At 39.7% G+C, this 21,046-nt stretch overlaps 1 protein-coding gene across 2 annotated transcripts in view; it reads right to left on the bottom strand.

Moving 5' to 3' along the window:
- CASR (calcium sensing receptor) overlaps positions 1–21,046 on the bottom strand; it is a 103,231-nt gene that overhangs the window by 18,972 nt on the left and 63,213 nt on the right. For both annotated transcript variants that reach the window (XM_066241467.1, XM_066241466.1), the window contains exons 2-4: positions 16,565–16,990; positions 13,594–13,900; positions 9,078–9,962 (exon numbers count right to left, since the gene is read on the bottom strand). In XM_066241467.1, coding sequence (XP_066097564.1) covers positions 9,078–9,962; positions 13,594–13,900; positions 16,565–16,749 — 1,377 coding nt within the window. In that variant the 5' untranslated portion in view covers positions 16,750–16,990. The remainder of the gene's footprint in view (positions 1–9,077; positions 9,963–13,593; positions 13,901–16,564; positions 16,991–21,046) is intronic.

Raw genomic sequence — 21,046 nt, 5'->3', positions numbered from 1 at the left:
ATGGGTCAAGATGATTCAATGGGCACCCAGTAGCTGATCTTTCATACAGGACGTGCCTGGCACCAGGGGTCACTGAGGCACACAATCCAGCTTATGAGTGCAGGGGTGCTCACTTCCACTGTACCTCAAATCAAATCTAGCTATCTACAAAAAGGAAGATACACTGTGACTAAGTAGAGTTTATCCCAGGAATGCAAGGTTAGTTTAACACAGGGGTCGGGATCCTATGGCTTGCAAGCCAGATGTGGCTCTTTTGATGGCTGCATCTGGCTCGCAGACAAATCTTTAATAAAAAAAATAATAATGTTAAAAATATAAAACATTCTCACATATTACAATCCATTCATTTCCTACCGCTCATGTTCATGGTTGTGGGTGGCTGGAGCCAATCACAGATGTCCTCTGGGACAACACCAAATTTTTATTGGATAATACCTAATGTACACAGGTTGTTGTATGGTTCTCACAGAATTACATTTTAAAATATATGGCGTTCATGGCTTTCTCAGCCAATAAGGTTCCCGACCCCTGGTTTAACATTTGACGACACTAACATGCTACGAAAGAGAAACCATCTGGTCATCTCCATAGATATAGAAAACGTGTTTGTAACAGCCAAGCTCCATTCTAGGTAAAAACTCTCAGCAATCTAGGAATAAAAGGGAACTTCCTCAACCCTATGAAGGGCATCTATGGAAAACCTACAGTAGTAACATCATACTTAATTGTGAAAGACTGACGGTTTTCCCCCTAATATTAGGAACAAGACAAGAATGCCTGTTCTCACTATGGCTGAACTGGAGGTTCTAACCAGTGCAGCGGACTAGATCAAACTGAGTCAGAAAGTTCTAAGTTCTACACTCAAACAAAAACAAATAAGCAAACAAACAAGCAAAAGTATCTTCAAATAAAATGAAAAGACATAGAATTCACTTTTTGCAAAGCTTACCATTGAAGACCATAAATTAAGGCTTTTATGTAATTGGTTGGAACTTAAACCTATATATTGAAAAGCAGAAAGCAAATTACTGAAAACCATAGTATGAATAAAAGGCCAACACAATTTCTCCCTTTGAGCTATAATTATAATCTACAGTTTTGTGTTCTGATTTAAAAAGAAAAATAAACTGTCCAGCTTAAAAACCAAATAAACCAGCCAACAAACAAGCAGAGAAATAGTAGCAGAATTTTTTTTTAAATGTGCTAAAATATTTTACTTTAGGTAGAATAGATATCAGAAAAATTATGGCTTTTATAGCATAAAATGTTAACTATCATAAAGGAAAAAGAAGAGTCTTGTATTTTTCTGGGGATATGTTTTCTTTGTTATCTTTTAAGAGACTACAGCTAGATGGAAAGTGGACAGAGGGAAAGGGGATGAGAGGATGGAATCAGAGAAGGGAAGGAGATTGGTGAAATTATATATACATAACACAGTGTTATAGAGAGCAGAAAAGCAAATCCTGGAGGGAAGGGGGAAGGGCATTGGGGAAGGGGGGCAAGGGGGATGTTGAGGGGAACACGGGGGAGGAGGGATGTATTCGGTGGGACACTAGAATCTGTGTAAACACAATAAATTAAAATCAATTAAAAAACCCGCAGCTAAATATTATATTTTGCATGTCATGTTTTTTATTATGAGCACACATTTAATTTTCAGTAACCATTCAAAACATGGAGTAAACAGATTATAAAACTTTCACCACTTTGGTGAGGAAAACAGAAGTTGGAATCACCATAGCGCAGTACTGTTTTAGTAACAGCTGAGCGTTGCCTGAGAGAAGGGTAAATCCAAAGAACAACTGTTCCCATATAAGAATGATCACAGCAGTATGCCAGAGATGAAGGGAGCAACCAACGGTTCAAATAAAGGACCAGATGTCTCTTAATACAGGGAGAACCCAGAATTATTCAATTAGCTATAATAAATTCATTCAGACTAATTGCACGAAGGACCAGGTTTTCTTTTTCTTTTTTTGTTAACTAACTTAAAAAAAAAAGCCAAAATAGATTTAAACAATTTCTTTTCTTCTTTTAGACATTTTTATTGAAATGAATTAGGTTAATAAATTGTTCCTGGTGAAGATTTTTACTAAGTCTTTGTCAATTTTATGAAAAAAGAATTTAAATTTTAGTTGTTTCTGGATTTTTATTTCTCATTAATCTGTTTATACTCTTTAAATTCTTACCAAAGTGGTGCCTTCCCTAGTCATTCACCTCATTGATAATGAAGAGGCATATCTCCGCCTCAATTTATGAAACCAGAATGATTGCAGTTTTATTGTATGAAAAATTTCTGCTGACCTCTGAGAGACCACCCACTTCTCTCTTATCTATACCTGTATCCATGTACTGTCCTTGTCATCTACTTAACCCGTATCCCCTCAGTATTTACCTTTGTCCCATTCTCTTCCTTTAGCTATTTGTTCATTCAACAAGTATTTATTGAGCAATCAATATGGGCTAAGCAGGTACTTTTTTAAGGTTAAGAGATGCAATAGTGTTCAAGATGGATAAATAGATGTTCAAGTACTCTAACTTGGTCAGTGTGTCCACTCTCACTTATTTGTGCATTGTACTTTTTAGATTTTTGTATCTGTGTATGAATCAGAGTTTTAGGACAACTGGTTCCTGTGGTGAACACCCAGGGCTTAAGGCTATGGGACAACTGGGCACATGGTTGTTTTAACAGTTACCTTGGTCTCACCAGGGAGCAAACTATCTGGGGCAGATGCTGCCTTTCTTACAGGCTAGATATATAACTTTGGCCAAGTCATTTTGGCCTTTCTGAGTCTTACTTTCCTCACCTGCAAAAGGATAATTCTGCAGACTAATATTTACTGAACACTTAGTATATATAGGCAGTATCTTAAGTACCTTATATGTATTAACTAATGCTATTCTTATAATAAATTTATAAATTTCATGATCTCCATTTATAGGTGAGAAAACTGAGAGGCTCATTAAGTGACTTCCCAAGGTCATAAAGTTACTAGGTAGAAATTGGGATTTAAATCCAGTTAGTCTGGTTCTAGAGTCCAAACTCTACCATTACACTATATATTACCCACTCAGGTGTAGGAATCAGATTAGACAGTTTATCTATTAAGTTGTCTGTCTCTAGTTACAACCAGTTAACTAGTGTAAAACTGAGGTTGAGAAAATGGACATATTTTTAAAAATGGGGTGGTGGAGACATGTATAATGCTTTATGGCGGCACCAGAGGCCATCATTGAAAAAGTGATCAAAATTCAGAGTTTTAAAAGAAGAAACTAATAGTTCCATTAAAAAAGAAAATATAAGATTGCATTTTACATTATAAGTTATTTTATTTGGAGAAAAATATGAGAAAAAAGAATAAATGAAGGGGAAGAGAAAGGGGGGAAAGCTAGCAGAACAACTTAAACATGGAAGATAATATACAAACACAAAAAGACTAAACATTGCAAAAGGCATATACTAAAAGAGGTACAAAAATGTACTTATATAATATGCACACACTTAGATGGTCACATATTATCTTTTATGTGGTAATATTTCCATCTTATAGTCTTTTAGGCAATTTCCTCTAAGCAGGGGCCCCCAAACTTTTTACACAGGGGGCCAGTTCACTGTCCCTCAGACCGCTGGAGGGTCGCCACATACAGTGCTCCTCTCACTGACCACCAATGAAAGAGGTGCCCCTTCCGGAAGTGCAGCGGGGGCCCGGATAAATGGCCTTAGGGGGCTGCATGCGGCCCGCGGGCCGTAGCTTGGGGACGCCTGCAAGAATTGAAAGTCAAACTGTTACTCAGTATAAGCATAAATGGATATCACCCTTTGGCATGGATCAATTGAATTAAGCCAAAGACTGGAGACTAGAAATCTTTCCCCCTTTACTCTTGTCTAGGATTTCCAGCTCTTACACATGGCATCACTCCTTAGCACAGAGGAAAGTGGCATGGTATGCACAAAGCAGCCCGTTCACATGGATAATGAGGGAGAGTTCCCACAGATAAGAAGCCTATTGCTTCTCACCCACTTCCTATGCTAACAGTGTAGGGGAAATCCTAGACCAGTTCTTTTATCTAACCTCATCCCTGTTTTCTGGCTTCATTTTCTTCATCTCCTTTGACTTTCACCCCAATTCACCTCCCGTCTCCCAACCCCCAATAGTACTAGCAATTCCTAGAAAGAACAATTTTGTTTGGCTTTTGTTATTACCATGGTTCTGTCATCATGCAGACATGTTTTTGTCTACTGAGTGGTTTGTGTAAAGTGGAAGAAAGTAGGAAGCATGTCTTGTGCACAATCATCCTGAGAGAAGGAAGAAAGCAGTTCCATTCAAAACTGAGTGATGGGTGTGTGATCCAGGCTCTACCAATTAGAGCCTAGAATTCCCTGGCCACAGCGATTGATTCAAGGTGAACAACACTTTGCGAAGGACTATAGGTAGTGTTGTCAGGTCAAATTCAACTAGACTGCTTCTCATTCATTTGTCTTGCACATATTTAGGTATCAGGTGTTCTGGACACAGTGCTAAACAATACGAACATGGTTCCTGCTCTCATGAGGCTGAGAGTAGTACAATGGAGGAGTCAGAATGAAGAGAGAGCTGATGAGCAGAGCGAGGAGGGCTTGGGGTCTCTGTGGAGGTTAGGAGAGAACTCTGTGTTGTATGTTCATACATTAACCTGTAGTGTTACTTTTAAGGCATATGAGTTACTTGATTGGTAAATTTTAGATGGAAGAAAGGTCAACAAAAGAAAATTGCAATCGACATTATTTCAGTCAACTGAAAAGCTGTGGAAGCTTAAGCTGGGTATATAAATGGCAAAAAGGAGGAAAAAAGAGAGGTCAGACAGTGTGCGTGTGGGAGTATTATTTGAAGACTTTTAGGAGAAAGTGAATTTTGGAAAAATTATAAGTTTGTGGTGGGCAATGATAGAGGAGACAAAAATTGATGCTCTGAGTGTGAAATAGTATCTAAGCAAAAATTCTATGCCAAAAGTAATTAGTAATTAGTGGGGAGGTACCAGGAAGGTTGGCTTTTAAGAGAATTGAGAGAAGGTGATGTAGAATTCCAGGCTGAGATTCTTGGATTAGATTGTAGATTATATGGGTGATAGATTTCCATGTAGGGCTTAATAATGAGCATGAGTAATTGTCTGTCTATCTTCTGATAGAGACATGGCCAAGATCTTAAATTTCCGAATGCCCACCCAACTGCCTGGAATCCTGAGGCTTAAGTGAGACTTTCAGCAAGCACACGGGACATTTTGGCCAATGCTCACATGTTATTCTTCCTAAGAGCTCTGACTTTATTTTCCTGTTTTCTCTCGTGCATGAATTATGCTGGACTGTGTGTGAAGCAAGAAGTCACACCATTCATTCATTCATTCACTCATTCATTTATTTTAGTGAGAGGAGTAGAGGCAGAGACAGATTCCCACATGTGCCCTGACCCGGATCCACCTGGCAAGCCCACTAGGGGGTGATGGTCTTCCCATTGGGGCACTGTTCCTTTGCAACCAGAACCATATTTTAGTGCCTGAGGCAGAGGCCATGGAGCTATGCTCAGCACTCAGGGCCAACTTGCTTTAATAGAGTAATGGCTGTAGGGGGGAGGAGAAAGAAGAAGAAGAAGAAGAAGAAGAAGAAGAAGAAGAAGAAGAAGAAGAAGAAGAAGAAGAAGAAGAAGAAGAAGAAGAAAGAAGAAGAAGAAGAAGAAGAAGAAGAAGAAGAAGAAGAAGAAGAAGAAGAAGAAGAAGAAAGAGATGGAGAAGCAAATGGGCACTTCTCCTATGTGTCCTGATCAGGAGGAGGTCACATCTTTACCTGTTCTAGGGTCAGCTGGGGTGTCTGTAGTGGGCACTTTATGTCCTGCTTTGTTTCTCTTTCCTCCTCCTTTTGGTAGAAGAAGAAGAAGAAGAAGAAGAAGAAGAAGAAGAAGAAGAAGAAGAAGAAGAAGAAGAAGAAGAAAGGGAGAGAGAGAGAGAGAGAGAGAGAGAGATGGAGAAGCAAATGGGCACTTCTCCTATGTGTCCTGATCAGGAGGAGGTCACATCTTTACCTGTTCTAGGGTCAGCTGGGGTGTCTGTAGTGGGCACTTTATGTCCTGCTTTGTTTCTCTTTCCTCCTCCTTTTGGTAATAGCATCCTGATTTAACTTGGAGGATATGTTCTCTGCCTTCCTCTCAGTCTACGTAGTTTGGGAGGACTCCACTCCTAGCTGCAAGGATGAATATATGGCCCTGGACTGGTCAATCAATGTGGACTTTGGGATTTTTACAGGAGATCCTGGGGAGTAAGGAGAGCCTAGCAGTAAGGGCTTTATGACCCTGAAGCTGCTGCAGAGGCTGAAAACTGTTAATCCCGAGGAATAAGGAACAGAGAGATGGAGACTAAAGCATCTAGTTGTACCTGGAATACTTCTGAGGTTTTCAGTATTATGAACTACAAGTAATGTTCCTTCTTCTGTTTAAGCCAGTTGGTTTGGGTTTTCTTTAGTATGCAACTAAAAGTCCCTATCTTGACTATAGTCTGATTTTTTACTTTTTTCTCATATGTCCAAGCTTTGATCTTGACCATCTGGGTCTTATTTCTTTATCTGGAAGAAGATTCGCTGAAGAGCAGAACTGTCAAATTATCCATTGGAAGCCTCTTTTCCCCTTCAACCCCACCCTGGTTCTGTAGGCTTTCAAAAGCTGGGTTCCTCTTTCCAGGGAACATGCAATGGAAGAGAGAAAAGACAATAGTATTTGCTCAAAGACTATCCCTTTATTCCTTCTTCTTAAAACTCTACAACTTAGCATCATGGCTCCTGAAGTCTTTTTGGTCTTTGACCTTCATTAGAGCTTCTCTTCCTTTGACAGGGATGGAGACAGGGGAGGGATGCTGAGTGCAGGGCAAGGAAGGAAATTTTAAGGATTTCACACAGTTTAGAACCTTTAGTCAATAATGATGTCTGAGTGAGATTTTCCCCACACAAGAACAGCTAAGAACTTGCATGTTCCAGTCATTCTGCCAAGCCTAGACAGTCACCCCTTATTCTCTGAGCATCTCTAAAATAACTGACACAGATTGTATGTTCTTTGTTTCTCTTGGTATCTTTTCCCAAGGATTTATGGTGATTGGGTTCTGTGTGCAAAACTATTTAGTTATTTTTTTGCCTGATTGATTAATTAATTAGAGGTATATTAAAGCCCTACTATAGTAATCACCATCTGATTAGAGCTTAAAACTTTACAAATTAGTTTGACATACATCATCTCACTTTATCTTCAAAAGAACCTTGGGTGGAAAGTAGACTAGAGATTAGGGCTATTTTACAGAAGAAGAAACAGTCTTAGACAGCAGCTTGCCTAAGGAGATGCAGCTAGTAAATGGGGAGCTGGAGCTGAAGCTGGAGGCTGGGTCATTCAACTCAAATTCAGCCTTCGCCCCCCCATGCACTCTCTCCCCCGGTCAGTCTGGAACTGAGGAAAGTACAAAGGAGTGTAAAACACAATCTCTTTTAAAAATCAAGGTACATTCATCTATAAATGGATGCATAGGTTGCTTTCATATCTTGGCTATTGTAAGTAATGCTACAATGAGTATAGAAGGGCATATATCTTTTCAAATTACTGTTTTTGTTTTCTTCAAATAAGGAAGATGTGGTATATAATTACATACAATAGAATATTACTCAGTGATAAAAAAGAATTAAACTTGCCATTTGCCACAACATGGGTGAACCTAGAGGGTATTATGCTAAGTGAAATGAGTCAGACAGAAAAAGACAAATATAGCATGGCTTCACTTATATGTGGAATCTGAAAAAAAATCTAAAAAAACCCCCCAAACCAAGACACAAAGAAAACACAACAAAAGCAGACTCATTGAAACAGAGATCAAACTGATGGTTGCCGGAGGAGAGGGAGAGTGGGTGAATGGATGAAAGGGAATGTAGTCAATAAACTGCAATAAGTTTTTATGGTGACAGATGATTACTAGACTTGGTGTAGTGATCACATTGTAAGGTATACAAATGTCAGATCACTCTGTTGTATACCTGAAACTAATATATTTATAATATTATATACCAACTATACTTACACTTAAAAAAAATCAAGATACATATATGCAAGACATGAATTGCTATGTAAGATATGTTAGGGCCGACTTTTATCTTCAGAAGTTCTATGAAATAAAAAGATTATGATGACTTTCCTTTGTGTAATTATAAAATACAAAACAAGACTAAATTATAAAATAAGTGTTGGAATTCCACTTAAGTTCTGATTATTTTCTATTGTAATTATTTCAGTATTTCTTTTTGATATATCCAACATCAAATCCTTTTAAGGCAAACTTTTTCTGTGCTCTTGATTTGCTTGTGTCCTAAGCTTGATTGTCCTGTCAGGTGGCCCAGCACATTATATTTTGTGTAATATAATGGCAAGGGTGGTGACTAAACACAGTAAAACTAGTTTTATGTCTGTTATCATATGGAACATAATAGATACTCAGCAAATACTTGTAACTCACAAGGGAACAGTATCTTTAACTTAAAGCAGTAGAAAAACATCCTCCACTCAATACTAAATCTGTCCCAGGATATTAAAAAACTTTTAGGGGCCAGATATTCTGAACCAGTAGGCTAAAGAACAGCTGATCCAAGGCTTTAAACAGATAATCAAATTAAATTACTATCAATTGTGCAGGAGTCATTTGCTGAAATGTTAGAAAGGCAATTTGCCTGGCCTGTGGTGGCACAGTGGATAGAGTGTCGACCTGGAATGGAATGCTGAGGTTGCCAGTTCGAGGCCCTGGACTTGCCTGGACAAGGCACATATGACAAGCAAGCAATGAATAACTAAAGTGAAGCAACTATGAGTTGATGCTTCCTGCTCCTCCCCCTCCTTTCTCTGTAAAATCAATAAATAAAATCTTAAAAGAAATAAAAAAAAGAAAAGTCAATTTGAATCCACAGCTACATTTAGTGACCTTATTTAGATCTTTCTTTTTGAGGTAACTATTTTATCTTGTCTTGCTTAGATTAGCCCAACTCTGCTTTATTACACAGAAATCTGCTATGTAAGTGAAGGATGTACCTGCCAAGCCTCAACCTTCTTGATATCAGCACAGGAACCATTGGTGAAGAGCCCTCTCCCAGGTAAGCAGGTATATATATCTTGCAGGGCATGAGCAATGGAATAGACGGCTAAGTAGACATTGTAGGATATCCGTAAGTGTGTATAATCCATGTAAGGGGTCTCAACACTGTTGATATTCTCATCCCCTGTACAGAGAGGTCGGAAGGCAGTGGAGCTGTTGCTTATCCTGCCACTACCTTCTTCTTGACCTCTCAGGAAGGTGTCCATGGGTAAAGGTCCTTTAGGACCTTCTTGGAGGTGGCAGTCAAATGTTTCTTCCCAAAACTCCTTGGCAAAGCCATTGTGGACAGATTTCCTGGGATGGACTTTCTGCAAGAATTCCCGGAAACCTGGGATCTTCCCTGCCTTCAGAGCAAATCCAATGGTGCCTCCAACCACATGGAAGTACTCTGGCATGGCAATCAGAGAAGAGCTGGCCCAGGCCTCACTGGCCAGCCAGATCCTGCCCGTGATATTGCGCCGGACAATCTCCTTGATGAGGGGCTCCAGGTCTGGGCCACTGGAGAAGACGACGATGACTTTGGCTGTAGAGTTATGGATCACCTCTACCACCTGCTGGATCTCTTCCTCATCGGAGTACTGGGAGATGAGTTCACTGAAGTCAATGCAGATGTCCCTCTCCTCAGCTTCTTCTCGGAACTTCTCAATCCCTGGCCGGCCATAGTCATCATCAGCTGCAATTGTGCCCACCCAGTTCCAGCGGAAATACTCAATAATGTCTGCCATGGCGGTGGCCTGGTGTTCATCATTGGGGATGGTACGGAGGAAGGACTTGAACTGATTCTTATTGCTGAGGAGTCGGCTGGAGGAGGCATAACTGACCTGGAAAGAATACAGAAAACAGAATAAATGGGTGAGTGAGGTGCTGGGTGAGTCTCAAGGCTCTGTGGAGGTGGCTTTGTTAAGCACTTATTATTATAATTTATCAAACCTGTTGTTCACTGCAGACGTGATGAAAGGGTGAGGACAACCAGAATCTGTCCCTCTCCAGTGTGAGCATCCAAGCACCTCTCAGTCTAGCAGGGAGCATTCTAATTCCCAGTGGGTGGGTGTTCACGATGCTGCTTTCAAAAATGGGTACGGCCATAAAATCAACCCAACAATAGCAGGATCTATTCATTCTTTCAGGGTGAGTGTTTATGCACTGTTATAGTTTCTCCTAACCTCCTCTGTACTGCCTCGTTGGTTATAATATACCTATGGACACATCTTCTGCCTGTTGGATCTAGGTTCTGATCTGAGCATTTTAGCTTGTCCTTTACCGTGATGACCACACTTTGTCCATGACTCATTTCTGGAAGGTACAGGTTCTCTCTGGGTTATAAACCTGTCTCTTCAGAAGAGCCCCAAGGGGTTCCCCTTTCCTAGTCTGCCTAGTTTCTCTCTTCCCATCTGTTGCCAGTCTCCAGCTCTTCACTCTTTTCCCTCCCCCAGTCCCCTCTCCACCCTCCCCACAATACTTCAGCTAAAAGTTCCCTCCATTGTAGTCATTTCTAAGAATTGTTTCTCTTTTAGACTCAATTAGCCATAGATTTATTAAGCTCAATGTCCCTGCACCATGATAACAATGATTTACATCATTAAAAACAGTGAGAAAAACATCTTTTCCTCTCCTGACTTCTCAGTGGGTTCAGTCACCATCCAGAGCCCTTTCCTCTGTTCATTTCAGTTGATGGCTGAGGCCTCTGGACAGGCTTTTGATGTGGGTCTCTAAAACCTAGAGAGGCCGAAAAGGAACCCTGGAGAGTCTGCCTTGCTGTGTTTCCACTTTCTTAGATGTAGCCAGTTCTACATTTGAGCACGGATGTGGGCCACCAAGGGAAGAAAGCCTTACCTTTTACGGTAGAAGGTCATTGCCTGAAGAAGTATCTGAATGTCATGTCAAGTATTTGTTAATGCAGAGGTTCCCAGTTTTGTTTTTTTCCCTCACATTTTGGCAAACATAGAAGATGGGGTTAATCTTCTTACCAACCTGGTGGGGGGTGCTCTGACCACCCTTGGCCCCACCCCGCCATCCCAAACTTTGAGGGGATCAATATCTTGGTAGGTTTTGGCCCATCTATAGCACTCCTGTGTGTCCTGGCTCACCAGTTAGAAAGTTCCAAGTTATTGGACCATTTCTTCTGAAGAACAAAACATTTTTTATAGTTAATATATTTTCTTCTAGGTAATGAGTGGTGTTTAATATCACTTGTTCTCCAGTTTCCTAGAGAAATTTTTAAACTTCTTAAGAATACAAAGTTAAAGAAATTTGGGGGAAATGCCTTTTTCAATATTTATTACCAATTGAAACAATTAGTTTTCTATGTTTAGTGTTTTAAAATGAATTTTTCAATATGTTTCTTCTTATCAGTGAATAGTTTCTACATCAGAAACATGAGAGGCATTGTTCTGTGGGAGAACTGGGCCAACCTTGCTAAAGGGCAAGCATATATTTTTAAAATGAGAGCTTTGAACTTGGAAGTGATAATATGAGATTGACATTTTTTTCCTTTAATCAGAATAAGCCCCTTCTTGCTCCATTGTGGGAGTTAATGAGATAGGTAGATAGATTAAATACTTTGTTGAGATGTTACAGTTTGTAACAGAGCTCTGTTTGCAGACCCAACCAATGGGTTTCTGAATCAGGTTTTTGCAAATAAAAACCTACTTGAGCATTTTGTAAATCCATCCATTATTGCTTACTTCTAACTTTTTTTTTAAACTGGGTTGAAAAGAGTTTTAAAGGGATAAAAATGAATAATAAAAACATCTCCTGGTGTATGTTTCTCCTAAAGAATGCATTCATAACATTTGTCCAGTTTGGGGGTAAACACCACTTTGTATCCCATCTTCCCCCCCAAAACCCTTAAGACATACAAAAAAAATTTTTTTTTTAATTGTAAGGGGAGAATTTCATGAATGATTCAGAAAACGGTTCTAACCACAACTTAGGGTTAGAAAGTCTAACTGGTCTGCTAGTTCCATCCACTTGGTGGCATACACGGCATAGAAATACCTCCGACCCTACCCTGCAGGGCAGCGGTTCCCAACTCTGCTGTACGTTAGAATTGCCTGGGGAGCCTTCAGAACTCCTAATGCCCAAGCTGCATCTCATGGCAATGAAACCAGGATCCCTGGGGAGTAAGACCCAGGCATCAGTCTCTTTAAAACTCTCCAAGTGATTCCAACGTGCAACCACGGCAGAGAACCACTGCTGTAGATACACTTACCTTGATTTGACTGATTATCATTATCGTCTTCTCAGCATTCTTAAAATTCAAATTCAGGTGAATATCTTTCATTCAAACCATAAAGATTAAAAGCTTCCCTTTCATGTTCTTTCTTGATAATGATTACATCTTATTGTCTGGTGGGCCATGGGCTAACATTACAACAGTCTATTTTAACTGTGTATTGAAAATAACACTGCACAATATGCCAAATTTACAAGTTTGCATCTTGCCCAATACATTCCCTGATGTGGGCTTTGTTAGATCATTTTAGCCCAAAAGTTACAGAGCCAGGGCTTCCCCATGGGAAACACCTTTAATTCCTTGAAGTAAGGGTTCGGGAAATGATGACAAGACTTTCTCAGTTGTCACGTGTACATAAAGGGATAATGGTTATCACCAAGCAAAGATCTCACAAAATAGAAATGTAAATTTATCAAAGGTACTTTATAAATTTTAATTATTAGACATAAAAAATAAATTTAAAATTAATTTATTCAACGTGTTTTATAATTTAATTTAAAAATTGATAATAAGGAATGTATCGTAATTGAGTTGATTCTTCCATCCACGGACATTTAGGTTGTTTCCAATTTTTCACTAGTATAAAGGATGTCATAGATCTATATATATATTAACGTGAAAAAAGGTTTGCTCTATAGAGTGAAAGGGGGGAAACCAGGCTATAAAATAACATTTAGAGTTTGCTGTTTCTTTTTTTTGGTGGACAAATATGCAACTTTAAACAAATGTTTATCAAAGCACTTGTTTCAGTGAATGTGTAATTCACTGAAAATGCAGACATCCCCTCACCTAGGCTGAGTTACTACATGGTAACTGCTTCTTCATACACACTCTATAAATAGCTTTTGAATGAAAGAATATTTTCCATTTCTAGAATGTGCAACACAGTGAATAAGTTCCTGTTTTGTGAGAAATATGCTTTGCTTCCCTTTGAGTTAAACTTTCAACCAGATGGTTGAGAGGCAGAGATGTTTAAGGGACTAGGATTAGGAACATATTTGGGGTTTGAAAGGCTGGATTTACATCATATGATCACATTCCTTTTAGTAAAGGCAGAAGAAAGGTCATTTGCTAAAGGAATGGAGTGGAAAACAAAGAACTAAACACTTTGTGGGGAAAATGTTTTATGCAAAGTCTAAAAATAAATAAGTGAAAGGTGTATACAGAGTTTCTCCTGACCCCCGCCCACGCTGGCCCAGGTGAGAAGGCCCAGGTACCTGGGGAATGTAGAAGAGCCCCAGCAGGTTCGCCACCGCCGTGGAGATGCCGGAGCCAGTCGCCCCCACCACGGCAATCGTAGAGGGGATGTGCTGTGAGCAGTTGCAAAACTCATCAAGGTTCAAAGAATCAATTTTATTCTGGGCCACAAAACTCAGGGTGGCCTCCAAGGCTTTCGAGACGGTGTTGCAAGTGTCGAATATCCTGTATCCCAGTGTCATGTTAGGAAGAAGGGCCGGGCTGCTGTTTATTTCCTCTATAGCAAATATCATTGCTTGTAACCAGCGAAACCCCCGGAAATTGTATCTGGAAGAAAGAATAAATAGAAGAAAATGGAAGGCTTTCTGGTCACTTACCTTAGAGTAAGGACTAGACAAAACTGGATTGGAATCTGACTCTTGTATCTTTTTGGTTTCATGACATTGTGTTCTTTGAGACACAAGTGAGGAGATAATTATGCAAAATTCTCAACATGGTGCCTCACAGAGTTAGGGAGCAATGAAAGTGAAGACTGTTATTAGTCACAGAATGAATCAGTGGTATCTGCTGCATCCAGCAAAGAATTTGAATTAGCTGATGTGAGGTACTTAAATAATATAAAGATTTAAAAAGAAAAAGAACGAGGGAAAATAAAAGTAGATTAGGACTTCATCATGTGGGAGCCCAAGAATAACCTCAGATTTGTAAAGTCACCAATTTAGACCATAACTGTCCAGAAGGTTAAAGGGGAAAGAGAAATGAGTGACCTCATCTTTGTAAACAATCCAACAAATAAATATTATGCATAGGGAGGCTGTTCATAGACAGTGATTATTTCTGGGTGGTAGAATATGAGTTCTAAAATTGTATACTTTTGGTTTATTTATACTTTTTATTTTTAAAAAGTGATCATGGATTGCTTTTCAAAGAACATTGTTTTAAAGAAAAATCAGCAAATTAACACAGAGAAATAGGGTCAGTGACATAGTTTTACTCTCCGAAGACTTGGCTCAGAGTGAGGGCTCCATAACTGTGCTGAATCAGAGTAGCATTGCCCAAAATGCCTGTGCAGGTTCTCTCTTCACATCGTGGGCTGTACTACTTGAACTCTATGATAGGAGGTAAGAAATACAATCTGTTCTACCCCACTGTATTGTTTAGGGTCCTAAAGGTCTTGATCTAACTTTTAATGTGATGCTTTCTCTTAATCATTTTATTTTTGTTTCTGTTATTTATTTGTTTAAAACCTGCAGAGTGATTGGGAGATATTATAGAATTTTTGATTATATGAAACATCTACACTGCTAAACTAATTTTGCAATCTTTGTTTAATATAATTGAGATATATATTCTTTAAGGTCTAGCTTCTTGTTTGGTCTTAGGTATACATGTGACACATGTATGACTCCACCCAGCAGGATACAACAACAAAAAAGAAGATATTTGTCTGCATGGGTTATGTGAAGGATATAATCAGGATCAGTGAAATTCTGCACAAAGTTCCTCTGCATTCATAAAGAAATGTGAAAATGTTATCTAGTTTGTGAGCTTTCATCAGAACAGAAACAGAAATCCAGTTTTGCTGGAACAATCCTAGTTTTCATTTTCCAGCTACTAGGAAGACCAAGTAAAAGTGCTGGATCACTTTTGGAAGTTGTAAATCTCAAAAAGAAAGTGCTATTCTCTCTTAGAAGATGGGTCAAGACTTGGGGTACAGTAATGGTCTCCGATATCCAGATTAAAAAAGGTGATATACAGCCTACTGCACTCTGCAAATCCTATTTGAGAGAATGTGCCTAGTTTTTAAGTGCCATATTCTAAAAGAGTCATTATAAATCAGATGGAAGGCAACCAGAATGGTGAGGGTCTGGAAATCATGTTATGAAGTAATTGTTTAGAAACTGAGACTATTTGGCTTGGAAAAGAAATGATTCAAGGGGCTATGTTAGCTGTCTTCAAATGACTGAGGAGAGTCCAGTTGAATTAGATGGATTCTGTGTGTCTCTATCTTTGTTAGCATGGGGATTTTAGCTTTCTCGAAGAAAGACTTTTTAACAGAAATAGTTTTGAAATGCCGTGGGCTTTATTTTGAAAATGCGTGGATCATGCCAACCATGGAAATTTTCTTCAACTCTAAAATCCTTTAAAAAAATAAGAGTGGGACGGGGGAGAGGGGATGCAATCGGGGCAACACTAGAATCTATGTAAACACAATAAATTAAATAATAAAAAAAAGAGTGGTACAGCCAACACTCAGTTATTACTGACCATTGGGGCACTTAAGGTCAATGGAAGATATTACTATTCAGGTTTGCTAGACTTACAATAAATTTTCATTGAGGTACCTACTTAGTGGTCCATTAAGCAACATTGCTGCCAGGTGAACAATGATGACTCAGTTGTCATGTGACCAACCGGGCAGGCTGTGGATTTTTCTATTCAGTATCAATGACATTTTACTTTTGGAAAAAACTCTTTAATAAGTTTCAGCAAGGCTCTGCATGGCTAGCTCAGTGGTAAAGCATTGGCCTGGCATGTGGATATCCTAGGTTCGATTTCTGGTCAGGGCACACAGGAGAAGCTATCATTTGCTTCTCTACCCTTCCCTTCTCCCTTCTCCCTTCTCTTTCTCTATCTCTCTCTTTCTCGCCCACAGCCACAGCTCAGTTGGAGCAAGTTGGCCCTGGGCACTGAGGATGGCTCCATGGCCTTGCTTCAGTTGCTAAAATAGCTTGGTTGCTGAGCAATGGAGCAGCAGGTGGGCAGAGCATTGCCCCATAGGGGGCTTGCTGGGTGGATCCCAGTCGGGGTGCATGCAGGAGTCTGTCTCTCTGCTTCCCTACTTCTCACTTAAGAAAAAAAAGTTTCAGCATGATTACTAATTACCATTTTTTGAAAAGAGAGAACCAAGTTTAAAAAAATAGTTTTGGGTTTGGGGCAGCTTTTCTCCAACCACCCAGAAGCGAAGAGATTCTGACTAGGCTCCCTTACCTGATACATTCCACAGACTCTGGTCTTGACTTTAGGTCTTGATCTTTGGCTGCTACCCCAAAATGAATAGGAAAGAGCCCCCCAAGGATAATGTCCCCTTTCTTCTGGGCTCGCTGGTCAGGCCCGTAGGCAGAAGTGTACCATGTAAATGCCAAGAGGATCAAATAGCAGCTATAAAGTGCCATGATTCTGCTTTTTCTCCAGGGCAAGAGACAAGAAATGCTGATGGTTTGGGGGCCCCAAAAACTTCCCCCTTGGTGCAGTTCACTCCCTGCAGTGGGGGCACATGTCTACAGAGTGATTAATAATAGAATGGAAGTTGTGGTATTTGCATTTCCATTTCTGCCTTCTCATTGCAGACTAGTAAAGCGGATGGTCCTTGAGTCCTTAGAAGCCACGCCATGTAGAGACTGTCTGTGATGCTTTCTAAAAGAAAAGAGAGACAAAAATGAATTCCACTAAGTCTAAATCCCATCTTGTTATGGTGACTGCAAAAGAAGAAGCTCAGAATCCTATTTAGAGAGGATGAAGGGTAGCAGGTGCGGAAGGCATGGCTCAGAGTCTCATTTTTATGGCACTTCATGTAAGATACAGAAAACTTAATTGCTCATGTGGGATACATTTTAAAGAGGCCATTGATAAGCTAAGGCCTCCACGGATGTTGTCAATGGATTTAAATCTATTTATTCTGGGTAAATAGTGCATAGACTGGGCAATTCCTTGTATAATAATAATAATATAAATGATACTTTTTTCAGCACATATGTTCGTATAGAAAATATAGAATGAGTAATGTTTAAGTTTCAATCTGACTTGAAATCAAACAACAATGTCAGAAAAGGCCACTTATTTTTTATTTATTATGGTAGCCCCCTTTTTTTGTGCCTTCTCATCACAGATCTCTGGTTACAATTTGTAATATGACACTCCATAAACCTTTGAAGAATAGTTCTTGAAAAGGATGCAGATAAACCAAGGGTCAAGTTATGTTCTACAAAGCTCACCAGCTGGATCTAGGGAAAAGTCCTTCTGCTTTAACATGGCTATGATATTAAGAACTCTGCTCTTCTCATTCTATACTCTAGATCATTTACTCTATGTTCTTTATTATCCATTCTGTAAGTCAATTAACAATTACATGTTGATGTCAGCTAACTATCCCAGCCTCTCCTGAGTTTCAAACTCAAGCTTCCAAACATCAACTGATGTCTCCATTTGAATGTCCCAACAGGTGTTTCCAACTCGACAGACTCTAAACTCATCTTTCTCCCAAACTTGTCTCTTTCACCATTTTCTTTCTCAGCAAATAACATGCCATCCACAAAGACACAAAACAAGAAGTTATCCTTGCCTCCTCCCTCTTCTCATCATTGTCCTTCATATTCAAACAAGCACCAAGTATTGTAGATTCTACTTCCTAAATCCCTCTGGAATCCATCCATTCCTTCCCATTTCCAAAGCCATCTTAAGTCCACCAACATTCTTTATCTGGATTTCTGCAACTATTTCCTAAATGGCTTTCCTTCCTCCAGTTTTGTCCCTTTGTAACCTACCATTGCAAAGCTTCAGATGTCATGGAACAAGTGGTTTGCTGCACAGGCTCTGGAGTTAAACCTAGCTTTGAATCACAGTTCCACTATTTCTAATATATGACTCTGGACAAGCCACTTAACCTCTGTGATCTCAAAAAAAATAATGCATGAAGACCCATTAGTTCAGTATAACTGATAAACTCACAGAAAATGCCAACTATAATGAGTACCTTTCTAGCATCACTCTTGCTAGTCTTCCTTTGAACTCTACCCTCCAGCCATAGTGAACTTTCTTCAGATCCTCAAATACACCAGGCTTCCTTAAACCCCCCAGACCTCATACATGCTATTCCCTTTATTTGTCCTTTTGCCTAAACTTTGTCTGGAAAACATCTGCTTATCTTTTTGCTTTCAGATCTCCATAACTTCAGAGGCATGGCTAAAGGGTAGCAGATGGGGAAGGCCTGGTGAATTGTGGGGCCTTCATGTAAAGGGAGAAAAGAACTCTTCCGAGGCAGATATGTCTTGGGCCAAGGTGAACCTGCTGTCTGGATAGTGGGACACAGATTGGATTTCTACCTATGCTAACACCTTAAGTGTGCAGTAAGCAACTTATAGGACTCTTCAAGAAGACCTTCCCTGAACCCTCAGACCAGGTAGGTCCACCTGTTCTCTTCTTGAAAGATTCATCATACTTGTATGATAATTATATGCACAAATGTCTGATTCCAGAGCCTAAGTTCCTAACCATTGTCATATACTGCCCCTTGCCTCTTAAGATCCTCACCTGCTTTAATAGCCATTCTAGAAGGCGGCACTGAGCCCCATATGGAAGGAGTACCCCAGAAGACACGCAACATTTATTGAATTGACTCCAGTAATGTCTGAACATCCATGACCATCCTAGTTTTCTAACTCCAGTCCTGCTTTTAGATTTTTTTGGCTTCATTCCTTGGACCTTGGTCATAAATTTAGTCATACACGTAATAAGTACATGTGGTAAGGCCACATGCATGTTCTCTGCTCTCAGGAACTCCCAGCCCAGGAGTAGGCACCCTTGTGTAGAGGATCACAATTTACCTCAACACCTGGAAGTGAAAAAAGAATTGTAACTTTGTTTTCAATGGTTAAATTAAACTTTTCTCCCCAGGACTTAGCATAGTACGTGAAATAGTAACTACTGAATAAATGTTTGTATGGATGCATAAAAAAAGGACTTTGAAAGGAGACAGAAACTAACATTTACTGAACCAGTCATGAGATCAGGTCCTTTAGACATTCAAGGTATTTTATTTATTTATTTATTTATTCCTTTTTATTGAATTTATTGGGGTGAAACTGATTGACAAAATTATACAGGTTTCAGGTGCACAATCCCACAACAGATCATTTGTAATTGTATTGTGTGTTCACTACTCCAAGTCAAGTCTCTGTCCTCAATGATGTATTTTAAACTTCACAACTGTAAAAAGGGCAATACCAACTCTACTTTCTAGCTGGGAGAATAGATTCTCTAAATAGCTTACTCAAGTGAGAAATTCTGATACTGTACTTGAATTAAGAATGCCTTAAGAACTCAGAGATTTAAGGCGTCCCATGTAGGATACTGAATTAGGAGAAGGAACATTATAACTGGCTAGGGTAAGTCACTGTTAAGTTTTTCCTGTCAAAGATTAACTACTTAGAGAAGTTTATTAACTTCATTAGTCCATTCAAGAGAAAATTCATGGCAAGAAGTGATAGATGAAGGAGAGATTTCGGGTCATTTTGCAGTAGTTAACTCCACTAGCCTAATGTAGTCTCCAAACTACCCTTTTTAGTCCAATTACCAAGGTCTAATTTGCTTTCAAAGCTGAGCACAATTCTAGATCTTTCCTCTCCCTTTCCTCCAATATCCAATCACTATGTCTTGTCAATTCTACCCTCTCTTTTTACTCTGCCTTGCCCCTTCCATTCCTTTGTTGCTGTATCACCCCACCCCAACTTCCTTATTGCAAAAGCTTTTTTCTTCTTTCTTGGTCCTCCCATCTCCTAGTTATGAACAACCAGAGCAGTACCAAGTGTGATTGTAACACAGTCAATTAACAATTGGAGTTATTGTCACCTCAGTCTGTAATAGTTAGAATGTAAAAGTTCCCGAATAGTCACTAACACTTCAGTTTTAATATCTGTGGCAGACTTCTTTTTTTTATTTATTTATTTATTTATTTATTTATTTTTTTAACAGAGGCAGAGATAGACAGGGACAGACAGACAGGAACGGAGAGAGATGAGAAGCATCAACCATCAGTTTCTCGTTGCGTTGCGACTTCTTAGTTGTTCGATTGCTTTCTCACATGTGCCTTGACCGTGGCCTTCAGCAGACCGAGTAACCCCCTGCTGGAGCCAGCGACCTTGGGTCCAAGCTGGTGAGCTCTTTGCTCAAGCCAGATGAGCCCGCGCTCAAGCTGGCGACCTCGGGGTCTCGAACCTGGGTCCTTCCGCATCCCAGTCTGACGCTCTATCCACTGCACCACCACCTGGTCAGGCTGTGGCAGACTTCTAATTGTATCCCTCATATCTATACTCCTTTTGTGCCACAGTAAAATAGTTTCTAGCTGAATGGATAGTTATTCAAAATAAAAAAACTACTTTCCTTGACTTCTTTTACAATTATGTGTGGTTGTAGGACTAACTTTTGGCCAATGCAATGTAGGTTGAAGTGGCAGCTTCCAGGAAACTTTGCTTAAGAGAGAATTGGCCTTTGTCATTTGTTTCCTCACCCCCTTTCCTTCTTTCTGCTGCATGGAGGTGGATATGACAGCTGGAACCCATCTTGAATCATGAGCCCTAGATTAGGGGATGATGGTGGCATGAGGTAAGGGTCTCATGGAATAGAACCTCCAGAGCAGGCTGTTCCTGGACTTTTACATGACAGAAAAGAATGCTTCTAGCTTGTTTAAGCCACTCC

The sequence above is a fragment of the Saccopteryx bilineata genome, chromosome 8, assembly GCF_036850765.1.
Source record: "Saccopteryx bilineata isolate mSacBil1 chromosome 8, mSacBil1_pri_phased_curated, whole genome shotgun sequence".
Lineage (NCBI taxonomy): Eukaryota > Metazoa > Chordata > Mammalia > Chiroptera > Emballonuridae > Saccopteryx > Saccopteryx bilineata.
The sequence above is the reverse complement of the archived record's forward strand: the minus strand, read 5'-3'. Positions and strand labels throughout refer to the sequence as shown.